This window comes from Prinia subflava, chromosome 1 (genome assembly GCF_021018805.1).
Source record: "Prinia subflava isolate CZ2003 ecotype Zambia chromosome 1, Cam_Psub_1.2, whole genome shotgun sequence".
In the NCBI taxonomy this organism is placed as follows: domain Eukaryota; kingdom Metazoa; phylum Chordata; class Aves; order Passeriformes; family Cisticolidae; genus Prinia; species Prinia subflava.
Genome location: NC_086247.1, coordinates 120346000 through 120359342, shown reverse-complemented (window position 1 = coordinate 120359342; position 13343 = coordinate 120346000). Strand labels below are relative to the sequence as shown.

The window sequence follows — 13343 nt, the reverse complement described above, 5'->3', positions numbered from 1 at the left end:
AGGAAATGCGGTTACACACGCGCGGTTACACACAGAGACAGCCGCAACTGCTCGACAGCACACATTTGACAGAAAAGGGGAGATTATTTTATTTATATTCAAAACAACAACAACAAAACAACAGCAACCCATTTCCTAAATGAAAAAAAAAAAAAAAAGAGCTCCCATCTGCATGACTGTAAAAAATAAAAGATTGCCGAAGTCCACCACAGTAACATCTTCCCGGTATACAGAGATACATGCACACATAGAGACGCATACATACAAATACCTGCCGGCTAGCACCAGATGAATTGCACCGGGGTATCGTAAATATTATCCTCGGCATAAGTCCTGAGGCACTATGGCCGGAGCACTACAGCGGGCTGCCGTGTTCCCACGCCACAGTAAAACACAACGAAAAGTGTTCTCTCGGTTTGTAAGATCAGCCCTATATTGGGAGAGTTGACCGGGCTCTGCTTCATATTATTTACTGTGATTAGATCTCAAAGTCTCACCGTGCCCCTGTCTACAGTAGGGCTCTGGCGCTTGGTTACAGAGAGAAGGACTCAATTTTGTATACGAGTGTAAATCTGCAAGGTGACCTGAGCGGCTCAGCTCAAGTCTGGTTTTTTCATGTGGTTCTCTTAGTCTGTGAAGATGTGCTGAGGCAGGACCTCCAAAAGGCCTGTTCCGTGTCTTTCTGGTTTTGTTATCATAAACAAGAACCCAGCCAAGACCACCAAGTGTTATCTTGCACACAGCCATTTCGACATTTTACTGCAAGATTTATGGCTGTAATAAACAATCTCAAACCCTTTTCTTCCCCAGTACTTCCCTTTAACAAACTTGTACCATCACCCTAAGTTCTCAAAGAAAGAAAAGGATAGGATAAAGCAGGCCAGCTCCCTTATTTTTCCACAAGGACTAAAGGCTTGATTTCACTGAAGAAGGAGACTTCAATCAATTAATAAAGAAGCAAGAGTTTCCTGGCCGAGAATGGGATGGGGACAGCACTGGAATTAAGTTGAGAGGGAGAGAGTAAATTTTCATGCACCAAGAAGAAGCAACTCAATAAATACCGAAAGGGGGGGGGGGGAAAGGGAATCCCCTTTTTCTTGTGAAACAGACAAGCATTCCCTACACACACGTAGCTAAAACGTAATTACCACGAAAGAGAAATGAATAATAACAACAGCAATAATAATAGCAGTGTAGTAGTAGTAGTAGTAGTAGTAGTGCCAGTAATAGTAGTAATAACAACAACAACAACAACAACAACAACAACAACAATAATAATAATAATAATAATAATAATAATAATAATAATAATAATAATAATAATAATAATAATAATAATTCAAGTCAACCTCTCGCCGTGCCGGTCATCCTCCACCGAGAGCGGTAGGAGGAGGAAGAATCTCACTAGCAGCCTGGCTTGACTTTGATTTGAACCATTTTGAATATATTTAGTCCCAGCTTTCCCCTCTTGAATGCGAGGCTGTCCCAAGTTTCAAAGTGACCGAAAAGTGACACCGTGTGCATTTTGTTTCTTATTAATCTTACACATTGACAGTCTTTGTTAAATAACAAGGCGTGCCCTTCACCAGGCGACATTTTCATATTTGTTAGACGCGGTGACCTGAAGTTCACCTCGGCCTTGGACTTAGTTTTTCTAAAAGGTCTATAACAGTGTCTTTTAGATAGCAGGGTGCTTTGCCCAGGTCACTACTTCTAAGGGAAAAATAAGAAAAAAATCGAGGGAAAATGTAAACGTTATGGAATGTATCGACTGTATTCCTTTCTTTGTTCCTGGGAATGATACAACCCCGAGGCTGCTCCTGCCTCCGCGGATGAGAGCGTCCTCCCCGATGGGTGCTGCCGGGGCAATGTTGGTATTTTTGCCCCAAGTTCAGCATTTGGTAAAAGCGGTGGTTTCCCTGGCACTGGGGCTTTTCTTAACAACGGGATAGTTGGCGGGGTTTGCTCATTCTGTCCTGGTGCGCTTAAATAAACACACGTAAAATGTGATTTGTGCCTGGATTTTAAATGAATGGTCTTTTGAGCAGACCTTCCACGCCAGAGAACAGCGTGCTGAATGCAGAGAGTGAAAAGACAGAAAGAGTTCGTCTCAAATTATTAACTGTTCTGTTCTAGTCTGCTGACTTTTTTTTTTTAATATATATTTTTCTCTTTTTTTTTTCTTTTTTTGGGGGGTGGGACGACTACAATTTAAACAATATTTTAAAAGAGTCGATATTTATGTAAATCGCGTTTTCAACTTCTTTGAAATTATTGTCATTGATATTTTTATTCTAAACCAGATTTAAAATACGGAATCCGGACCACTAATTGTTTTAGTGAGGAAGTAAATGGATTTCTGTCACCTACTCTTGAGTAAGCCGGTTATAGTAACAGCTTTCATTCTGGGTATATCAAAGACGCATTGTTATTCTTGGAAACAATCCGCCTGCTATTCTCTAACAAAATAGATATTTGGCTACGGTTTTTAGCTTGTTATCAGGCTTCGCTCTTACACCAAATAAATAGTCTGGATGTGAAAGGTTATATACTATCTCCAGAGCGGGCAGGCTCCCTAAACGTGCAGTGCCAGGGCTCGCTACAAGTGAGCAGCAGCAACAACTTGTGAACAGCGTCTACACGCCGAGCAAACACTTGCATTACACACTTTCCGGGCTTCAGCAGGTACTTTAGGCACAATCTCCGATAATCACTTTGGCTAATCTGGGATCTAACCTCTCGCGTACTTGTTCCCAAGACACAGCGCTCGCCTGCCACGATCCAGCTGTGTCTCTGGCAAATAATTCACGCGTACCAGTTACACAGAGGCCGGTGCAGGCTGCTGCCTTGAGGGTGGAAAGGCAGCAATGCGTGGTTGGGGGTGAGGTGCGGTCTTTCTCGGCTTCCCTTGTCGCACTGTCCCCTCCTCCACACCTTTCAGGTCTGATTATGTCTATTTGGGAATATCTTTTCCCTCTTCCACCGACCCCTCAGCCTCAAAATTTCAAGCTGAATCCCGTCTGCCATGATGTCCTCCAAAATGAAGTTGCTTGAGCAATATTGGCTAGTTCTCCCTGCAGACACGTCTAACCAAAGAGCTCAAGCTTTTCCTCAGAGGCGGCACTGGGAACAAAAAATCCCAGCAATGTGGGAATCTCTCCGCGCTAAGAAATTCCACTAAACTTTTTCTTGGAAGGGTGAAGAGGGGTGGGTGGCGAGAGGAAAAACAACGCGTCCTACTCCCAGTTTCGCTGGGAACTGCCGCCTCGGGTAATTCCAGAAGGCTGTGAGAACCCTCCAAATCACGGAGAGGCGCAGGGCGCCAGCCTCTCCGTAATATTTTCCATGGGTATCGTAACACGGCTCCACTGCTCCGCATTTTAAAAGAGCTCCTTCGGACCAAACATATAGCCCGCATTATCTCCAGCATGTCCTGTTTAAGCACAGTTTAGCGGTCGCTACAGAAATGAGAGCAAAAACAAAGACACGGCTAGGATCGATTTACGTGTTAATAGCTTCGCTCCTATCTTATCTTCCTGCCATTTTGCAAGGTGAGAAGGCTTAACATTAAACCTCTTAGAGCAGGTTATTATATAATAAACAAGGGCGAGGCATTTCGCTACCTGACTTTTGGAGGAGGCAACATCAGTGGCTTCTGCGGGGGTAACACGTGTATTTACCTGCCGCGGCTGAACCTGAGATATTCAGACACAAATGTGGCTGATAATTCAAGATGAAATACAACGTGTATTGCTCTTGAAAAGAGGAATTTTCTATCCTTTCCTTGGTAATTGAGGTCATTCAGCCAGTAGGGTTCACCTGGAGTCCATACTGTGATACACACGTAACTCAAAGCCATTTTATCTTTTGTGCTGATAGTCAAGATCTCGGCTATAACATTGACATCAAACTCTGTCTGGGCGAATGACTAAGAGTGGTGCAAAACGTAAACTTTTGACCCTCAACTTTTTGACCTGCAGTTGTAACGCCCTTAACCACAAAGATATACAAAAGCTATGCAGCTTCTTTTAGGAGTAAGAGACTCGCACTGTTTGTTTCAATACTTCTGCTGTTTCCCCCAGCTTTCTAAGGGCGCTTTTTTTCTTCTTCTTCTTCTTGCTGCTAAATCGGATACTTTTGCATTTTTAATTTTTTTTTCTTTTCCTTAATCTCGCAGCTTTGTAAAATGCTGTTAGATCAGTTTGCACAGCCTTTCGGCAGCGTTGGAGGGAAGCCTGTTACTCAAAGGCGCTATATGGTTACAATTGCAGGTGAAATGCTGGGTAAGTTCTGGGCGTGAGGTTGGAAGGAACGGAGCGACGAGCGTTGGGGGAAAAGCTGCAGCTCTCTGCTGAAGGGTTTTAGTCATTTCTCCTTGATTTAAACATAAAGAAACAAGTCTAATTGTTTGCGAAGCCTTGTCTAGGCAAACGAGTTGACTGTGAACTTGGTCTAAAGCGAGCTCTGCTGGTGATTCCTAGGGTGTGCAGATTTATCTTTTCTGCATTTACTTAACCTGGCAGTGAACTGCACGGGCTGCCATTTATTATCCGGAGACAGACTTCACCTCAAGCAAGGACTGTTCCACAAAATTGCAATAATTACCCAATAACCTTCATAGCAAATATTATTATTGAAAAGACATTTTTTGGGGGGAGGGGATACGGAAAAGATTTCTTTTGCGTGTTATAAGGCAAAATCCATGCAAATTTTACACGCTCTCTGTGTCAGATTTGAAATTGTTTGTGCGCGTAGCTACAGGAACATGTGACCGGGGTGGTCCATGAGTATTTGCCTTACAGAGAGACATTAGCGAAGATGCTTTAATTTGAAAGGGATAATATTTTCAAATAGGACCAGAAGACTGTGGGAACTGTGGTTTTCCGCTCTAGCTGGTAACCCTAGCCTCAAATCGGGGATATTTTTAGGGCAGAAAGAGAAAGGACTAAGAAAGCCAACGACATCTTAACTTGGTCAGGAGATTTACTTGTGTCTGCATTAAATGCGTTAAATGTGTATTTGCGGGGAGGGAAAAGGTATTGCTCCCGCATTCAGGGTTTGAAATCGAAACCTCCTGATCCCCTCCTCATGATCAGTTCCATTCAATTTCCCATGAAGCAAATTGCAAACTCCTCTATTGTCACCCTTCCACAAATAACACTTATTAAATGTAAGGAAATGTAAGAATAATAATCTCCCTGTAATGTTCTGAAATTAGGGCGTTTGCATGGTTTAGACAAGGCTGCAGAGCTGTAATTTACGGGTGACTTTCCATTGGATTGTTATGCTTCTGGTTTAGAGAAAGTTATGTCTTGCAAAGTCACCAGTTCCACCCATTAAGAGAGCTGCCTAATCTGTAATTGGTTTTACCCGTAGACATGAGACATTACACGCAAATATCTCTTTCAAAGGATTAGGTAAACCGCATTTCAAATCTTAGAACGCAACTCGCCATTCCTAAAATAGAAAAAACTCGCACTTATTAATCCCCCAAACTCATCAGAAAAATAACGTGTGCAGATACAACCTTTTTCCTGATTCCCAGCGATGATTTCCCATGACGTTTTCCCTCGGAAAACAATTCGGACCTAAGACTATTTTCAGAATTCGGCAGTCTGGGCTCGTTTGAATTTCAAATTTCAAAGCGTATTAGGAAATCTTAATGCATTTCTGGATTTGAATGGTTTCAGCTGTGATGCTAAGGACAGGGCAGGGCCAGAAACATGGTGAAGTTGTCATTTCTAGCTAACTTTATTTTGTTGCTACTGTTTCTTGAAGTACAGGCGGGTTTATATGCTTCTGGACTTAGAGATATTTTTCTTTTCCGTAGTTCTTGAACCTCTGTGCACTGCTTTGTGTGGGATATGGTCCAGAAGCCAGATTCAGAAATGTGGAAAATACATAGAAGCAAATCTTTTCACTCTAGGCAATGAAAAATTACAATCCAGGATGATAGCCAGGATCTTAAAATATTAGTCAAAGGGGTGTCCGTGCGTGCTTGTATATTAGCCAGTTAATTCAAATAGCGCAGTATTGTTGAATACTGAGTAATCATGAGCTGTTTGTGTCTAGTATAATTCCCGTCTACAAGCAAAGGGTTTTCCTTGGAAAAGGACCCGCACATAAATGAAGACCAAACTTTTAAGGGTTTTTCATGCTTTGCCTCAAACTATAAAATTTTATGGCATATAGTATAATATAATACACGCCTATCATATACAAGTTTCTGATATTCTTATTGAGGAAAATGTGTCAACTAGAGTACTATAAAATCTCCAGCTGTTTATAAGGAAATGATTTTCAAGTGTGCATTTGGCTATGCTCTTTTAAAGCCTTTCTCATTTTTTAAATATTAAATATATGCAGATGTGTTTGTTTAGTGCTGATAGGAATGATCGACAGACACAAAGGCATCAGCCTCTATTTGTCTTCCACAAGGGTTGACTTTAAATATTAAGTGTTTTTAGAAGTGAGCTCTTTGGGATGAACATACCTTACACACTACCATTTCTTTAAAGTTAAGGACCAATAAATGAAAAATAGGAATCAGCCAGCAATATGCAGACCTTGCAGAGGTACACAACAACCTTCCCCTCCTAAAACCCTGCGCCTTTCTCCCATTTTTGTTCACAGTAGCCAAACCAGCCTAAATCACAACATTCAAATGGCATAGCACTAGTGAAATAAAACAAAGCCCGTCTCTCACATCAAACCACTCCATTCTTTTGCAAACCCGACTTTATGACACATAAAGGAAAACAATGCAATCTGCTGAATCAATGTTACTCCAAACCTGTGCAGAGAAAGAGATACCCACAGCTGGTTTGGAGAGACAGATAGATAGATAGATAGATAGATAGATAGATAGATAGATAGATAGATAGATAGATAGATAGATAGATAGATAGATAACAGGCAATTCTCAAAATCCTACCCTAGCCCCTGACTAGTCTGTTTATACCCCCGGAGATCACTTGCCAAAGTAACAGCTCTGAGGATAAGGATCAGGCCTTAATGTTACTCAGAGAAAGATAGAGTTCCTTTCACCCTTTCATTCAAGTCCTGGAAATTCAAAGACTGAAGTTAAATCCGGCCATAAAGTTTATTGCTGAGTAATCACACTCTAGTGAGAACAGTCCACTTAAATAAAAAGAATGTTGAAGTAAACACGCAGCTGGGGCCTACCCCACAATGGCAGCCAGCAATATAAGGCAGAAAGGGAGAGAGCAGAGCTAGGGGGATATTTACAATCTTCAATAAACCAAGCCCGTATTTCATAATTTGCAGCACTCTAATGACCTGTAGTCTCTTGTATTAATGCTACAAGTTACAGTCAATTGGTTCGCTTAAAAAAAAAAAAAAAAAAAAAGGAAGTCACAGGAACATATATATGTGTACACACATACACACCCTTTGTGTACATGAATACACCAACATGAGACACAGACATGCGCCTGCACGGCTTTACACAGATGTACAAACTGATTTTTATATGCAAGCACACATGCAAATAATATAAATATATTTGTATTTATGCAATTACATATAGAATCAGGAAAAAGTTATAGCAACGTTATAAATGCTCATCCCCAAAACACACTACACACTCGCAGATGTACATATACACACTGCTAAAGCTTCCTGCACGACCCAGTGCAGAAAATACATATCTAAGCACCCCAGCACAGTCTGTGCCATTTTAATACTGGCTCTGATGTGCAACATACTTCACCAATCCAAAGATTATTACCATATCATCACGCCTCCAACTCTATCATGCCCACATAAGATACTGCCCAGATAATATCAAGCCAAATCTATTTTGTTTCCCCCTTTTTTTTTAATTGCCTGCAGTAACTACTCTTTGCTAAACAAAACCTCTCCAAACTTGGAGAGTCTATTGGAGCAAAGGAAGTAATTATCTTCTGCGGTAGTCAAAGTGATTAAAGCTAGGCCCCAAAATCCATCTCTGCCAAAGTCGCTTATTGTGGTTTACTTTGATTTGATCGTTAAAATAGAGAGCTAGCTGCTGCGAGTGAAGGGATGGGGGGGAGGTATTTGCATCGCAACCTGGATCATTAGTGCTTGATCCTGCCTCTCGGGCTCGGTGGGACCGTCCTGAAAACCTCCAGGCGGAAAGGAAGGGAAAGGGAAAGAGAAAGAGAAAGAAAGAGAGAGGCGAGAGGCAGCGAGAGTGAGCAGGAGCCTCGGCTTCCCCACTGTACAAATAAACTTTAAGGAACTTGTGCACAAAACTTACCTTTGACTTGCAAGGAGCCATTTTTCACATAGTACTGAGAACTTGTGGTTTGGATACTTCTGTCCCTAAACCTGACAATTTGAATGGCCAGGAGGCACACGTAGCCTGCAAAAGAGTCAAATGAAGTCCAGCGTCAGTGAGATTATATGTTATGTGGTATATAATGTTGGATGTCAACTCCCCAAAACCATAAAACTTACTTTAATGGCACCACGTGACTTTTTATAGCCAGTGAGCCTATCTGTCTGTGCTATGGATGATTTTACGATCTAATTCATAGACAAAACCCTATTCATTTGGCACCCAAATGTCATATAGCCGGAACTGGGGCTTATAAAGTTTACTGTTTTATAACTTTTAAGGGAAGGCATCAATGTAACCAGTCAGTAAATGTGCAAATCTTTAGTTGCTCTTAGAAGCTCAGAAGAGTTAACCATTCAAGCTCTGATGGGGTAAGTAGCATTACGTTTATAGCAAACTAATTGTAGCGCAGAAAACCAAAAATCTTTAAAGGGTGAAGAGTGGGACTGTGGCTAGAGAGGGTTACTAATAGACGGAGAGGGCTTGGACATGGCTGTCCTGAAATATACTTAATGAAACCACAGGAGAAATTCTAGAGCGATGCAAACACACCCTGGAGTTCGCAGCGTATTTAACAAAGCACATGTTTTGGGGTTTGGGTTGTGGGGTTTTTTTGGTGGTTTTTTGTTTTTGTTTTTGTTTTTAACCATCAGCAAACAATTAACAGTTGATTCAGCCACAAAGGGTGTTGATTGTGGTCCTGCGATGCAGTTTTCCACCTAGCGAGAAACAAGTAAGGAAGAACTTATGGTCAAACTTTCAATTAAAAATACTGGTAGCGGACAATTGCAGTATCCACCATATGCAACGTGCAGCAGGAGCCAGGTAAAATATTATAACAAACTCTGCACGGGCTATTTTTTTTTCTTTTTCAGAGGCAAATCAGGAAGCACAAGTTCTTGCTTTGCACAAATCAGATCACAAAAACTTTACAATAGAAAGTTTATTTTTTTTTGTTGATTTCCAGTCAGGTTTTTTTAAAAACAAATAATAATAATAAAAAAAAAAAAAAAAGCTGATCACAGTTTGCTCAAACAGCCAGACTTTGACTATATTTGTAACTTTGTTCACAAAAAACATACATCACAGAAGCTGCGCTTAATAAGAGCCACTTCTAAGAGTTCGTGCAAAGAGTCATATACAAAGGCACAGCAAGGACATACTGCTTGGAATCACAGTTTTCGTCACAGATTCACTATTCACTACACGTAGGACAAGTTCAGTTGATTTCATCATTTCACCTCTACAACAGCATTAATTACACAGGAATTATATAGGTAGTTTGAATAAAAATATTTTTAACAGCTTGGAGCTATACAGACATTAACACTTGACCACACATGCACAGTTAAGCAGGTTGAGTGCAACACATAACATTTGTACTAAATCGGGGGAGGGTTTCCTTTCTCTCTCTCCTTTTTTTTTTTTAAACTTCTTTTTTTTTCCTTTTTGTTATTTTTTGTTTAGTTTTGTTTTGTTTTAACAGTTACTTCAAGTAACACAGCTCGCTTCATATAAATAAGTTAAAACATCTATTATTTTTTTCAAGACAAAGCCATTCAAGACAAAGAAATGTACGATAAAAGCAGATCTACTTATACACGCGAGAGAATGGTAATAAACAGGCTCATGATTAAAAGATGAATAAGGGCGACAAGAACAGGGTTTCTTCACAGAAGTAACACAAGGAAGTTTTAGAAAGTCAACTTAGTACTGACATGAGACGACGCAGGGTCAGCTAATACTGCTCAGTACTTTTAATTGATCAAACGCTTAGGGACGGAATGCCCCTCCTGCAGCTGCCATGCTCATACTTTTCAGCTTATTATCCTTTTTCCATTTCATTCTCCTGTTTTGGAACCAGATCTTTATTTGTCTCTCTGAGAGGCAAAGAGCATGTGCTATTTCAATCCTTCTTCTGCGGGTCAGGTATCTATTGAAGTGAAATTCCTTTTCGAGCTCCAGGGTCTGATAGCGGGTGTAAGCAGTCCGAGCCCTTTTCCCTTCTGGTCCCCCTATGTTGTCTGGAAGAGAAAAGTAGATGATTTAGATTCTCAGCAGCCTCTCGGAGCCCTCGTGTCTCATTGCAGCTACCAGCGACCAGGACCGTTATTCTCAGTCCTGCTTGGTTTTGTTTCTGATTTGGATAAACGCTCAACAAGTTTCCCCCCTCCAGCCCCTCTTAGGAAAGGCTTGGGGGAGGGGGATTTGGTAGTCTCGGTAAGTTTTCGCTTGGATTTCAGATTCGATTTTTTTTTAAAAAATATTTTTCAGGGTTTTTTCTTTTTTTCTTTTTTTCTTTTTTTCTTTTTTTTTTCTTTTTTTTTCCTTTTTTTTTTAAATAAGGTTAATTCTCCCCCATGCCTCCACCAGATAATCTGATTTGGAGGCTGTTTCTGCTGCTTGCTGGGGTTTCAGAGCTGAGAGAGCAAGGCTGAAGCGTGCAGCCCTTTCCCACGGCTGAGCTGGGGAAGACTCTGGGAAGCTGCGAGCCTGCGGCCGCTCTCCCAGCAGCGAGGGCAGGGCAGGTACTCGGGGCTGAAAGTTGCTTCGCTCCCCCGCGCCCCTCAAGCCCTCTACCCCGAGTTTGGGGCGACTCGCCCTCCCCCCTCCCCCACGGCTTCCCAGCAGTGAAAACTGCCCTTCTCGCCCTTTCCTATTCTCTTTTTAATATGTCTAAGCAAAATAAATGGGGTCAGCCGCGCCGTTCTCACTGGAAGATCCCCCATCCAGAGGAGAGCCGGGAGCAGCCTCTGCTCCCGATCTCCCCTCGGCAAGGCGCCTTCTACTCCCCCCGCCGGCGCTGGGAGCCAGGCGGGCGGTGTTTTCGGGGCCAAGAGGGTTTTTTTCCCTTTTGGGGGAGACTCGCCCAGAGAAGGGAGCGTGCTCCCCTGCGAGCAGGGTTGTGGTGTGCGCGGAGATTGCCCGCTCTCACGCCCTCCTCTCCCCCTCTCCCCGACCTTGCTCGGCGCAGCCACCCGGTTTACATTAAATCCTCCTTTTCCTCCAGAGAAATAAAGAAAGAACAGGGTATTTGCTTTACCATGACTTATGTGCAGTTTTCGCATCCAGGGGTAGATCTGGGGCTGTGAAGGCTGGGCTGTGCTTTGGTCGGTCGGGGCACTTGCCTGCTCGCTGCTTGCTGGAGTGTCTTCCTCAGTCCCAGACGAGGTGCCAACCCCGTCTCTGCTGATGTGCGTGTTGCTGCTGGAATTGGACGAAGTGCTGGTGGAGTTGGCGAGGGAGTTTTTCACCCCGTGGTGACTCTCGCTGACAGGCGAACCGGCCACGGCGGTGCAGGGCAGAGGGTCAGGGGGAGGCGAGTGGGAAGACGTCGCGGGCTGGTTGTACCTGGGCTCTGTCGAGGCAGAGGTGGTGTTGGCCGGGTAACTGCGGGGTCTCTCATTGGCACCAAAGTGGGTGGAAGCAGAGCGCCCGACGCTGAGGTCCATGCCATTGTAGCCGTATCCGTACCTGCCGGAGTGCATGCTGGCGGAGTCCCTGTATTGCTCGCTCACCGAGCTGTGATCTCCATAATTATGTAACTGGTAGTCCGGGCCATTTGGATAGCGACCGCAAAATGAGTTTACAAAATAAGAGCTCATTTGTTTTTTGATATGTGTGCTTGATTTGTGGCTCTTGGTCGTTTTGTGCGTCTATAGCACCCTTGCACAATTTATGATGAATTATGGAAATGACTGGGACATGTACTTGGTTCCCTCCTACGTAGGCACCCAAATATGGGGTACGGCTTCACATCACGTGCTTTTGTTGTCCAGTCGTAAATCCTGCCTGATGACCTCTAGAGGTAAACTCGTGCACTGGTGGGGGAGCTGGGAGGGCGCGGGCGGCCCGGGGCGCGCCTCCCGTGCGCGCCGCCGCCGCCGCCCGCCCGTCCGCCGGCCTCCAGCGCCACCCGCTGGCGGCGCGGGGGATGGCGGCGGCTCCGCGGGGTCGGCCCGGGGTGACGGCCCCCGACGGCGGCGCGGAGCGGTGCGGGGACGCGCGGGGAGGCGCGGAGCGGGGCTCGCCGCTGCCGGCACCGGCAACCGGCGGCGAGGCTGCGGGGCCGGCGGGCATTGCTCCTCCGAGCCGGGCGCTGGGTGTGCGGGGAGCGCTGCGCTTTGTGCCTGCCTTCTCCTCCGTGCGAGGCTGATTTACACCGGCTCACAAATCCTACGCGATCCGTTCTCGGGTGCTGGCAAGGCTTGTGTCCCTTCTACATATATATATGAATATATACTTTTCCCCACACTTATTCCCGTGCCAGAGCTTTGGAGAGGCAGTCGGGTCCTGCCGATGTGAAATGGCAGATACCTATTAAAGACAAATATCGTGCAGCGTTTTTCCAAGCAGGGGGTCAAATTCCAGGCGACTTTACGGCTGCCGTTATTTTATCGCCTCTCAGAAGGAAAAAATCCTCTAAATGCGGCGGTAGCCATTTTGCATTATATTCTCCAGATTTGGCTTTTAAAACATTTTGAGCGGTAGCCCAAATTGTGCTGCCTTCCAAACAAAAGAGCCTCCATGCGTATACAAGTGCATTTGTACACAGCTTCACATGCACACTCATGCACACGCAATATAATATAGAGATATATAACATATATATTAATATTTTTGCTACGCTTGTTTTACTTTTACAAATCTCAAAGTGGAAGCATTTTATGGCAGCTATTATTCTTCAGAGTATCCATTTATTTTTTCCAGTGCTATGTAATGCAAATGTGAATTAAGATATCGCAGAAGCAGGAAAGAAAATCCCCGAGTTAATAAGACCTTTTTTTTCAAATAAGAAAGACAGAAGGAGAGGAAGGAAGGAAGGAAGAAAGAAAGAAAAAGAGAAAGAAACATAAAAGGAAAAAAGATCGATCTAAGCTCACGAAGCCTCAAGAAATGTAGTTCATAATTCAAAGCTCCTTCAGTGCAGAGCTGAGCTCACCAAAACCTTAGTGTAAGCTCAACAGGAACCACAGAAAATTGCCCGCTTCGAAACCTCTTT

The 13343-nt window shown here is 43.7% G+C and overlaps 2 protein-coding genes across 8 annotated transcripts in view; both read right to left on the bottom strand.

Moving 5' to 3' along the window:
* The window catches only part of LOC134557189 (homeobox protein Hox-A3), a 51650-nt gene that overhangs the window by 31209 nt on the left and 7098 nt on the right, over positions 1 to 13343 (bottom strand). For 5 of the 7 annotated variants that reach the window (XM_063409956.1, XM_063409927.1, XM_063409976.1 and 2 more), the window contains exon 2: positions 8261 to 8365. The exons of the other annotated variants lie outside the window; for them this stretch is intronic. The gene's annotated coding sequence lies outside the window, so the exon portion shown is untranslated. The remainder of the gene's footprint in view (positions 1 to 8260; positions 8366 to 13343) is intronic. 7 annotated transcript variants of the gene reach the window in all.
* Positions 9301 to 11960, bottom strand: HOXA5 (homeobox A5). The gene is made up of 2 exons (XM_063410040.1): positions 11385 to 11960; positions 9301 to 10365 (listed from the first exon to the last, which is right to left on the bottom strand). Exons 1-2 carry the CDS (start codon positions 11944 to 11946, stop codon positions 10115 to 10117), a joined length of 813 nt encoding a protein of 270 aa, XP_063266110.1. The 5' UTR covers positions 11947 to 11960; the 3' UTR covers positions 9301 to 10114.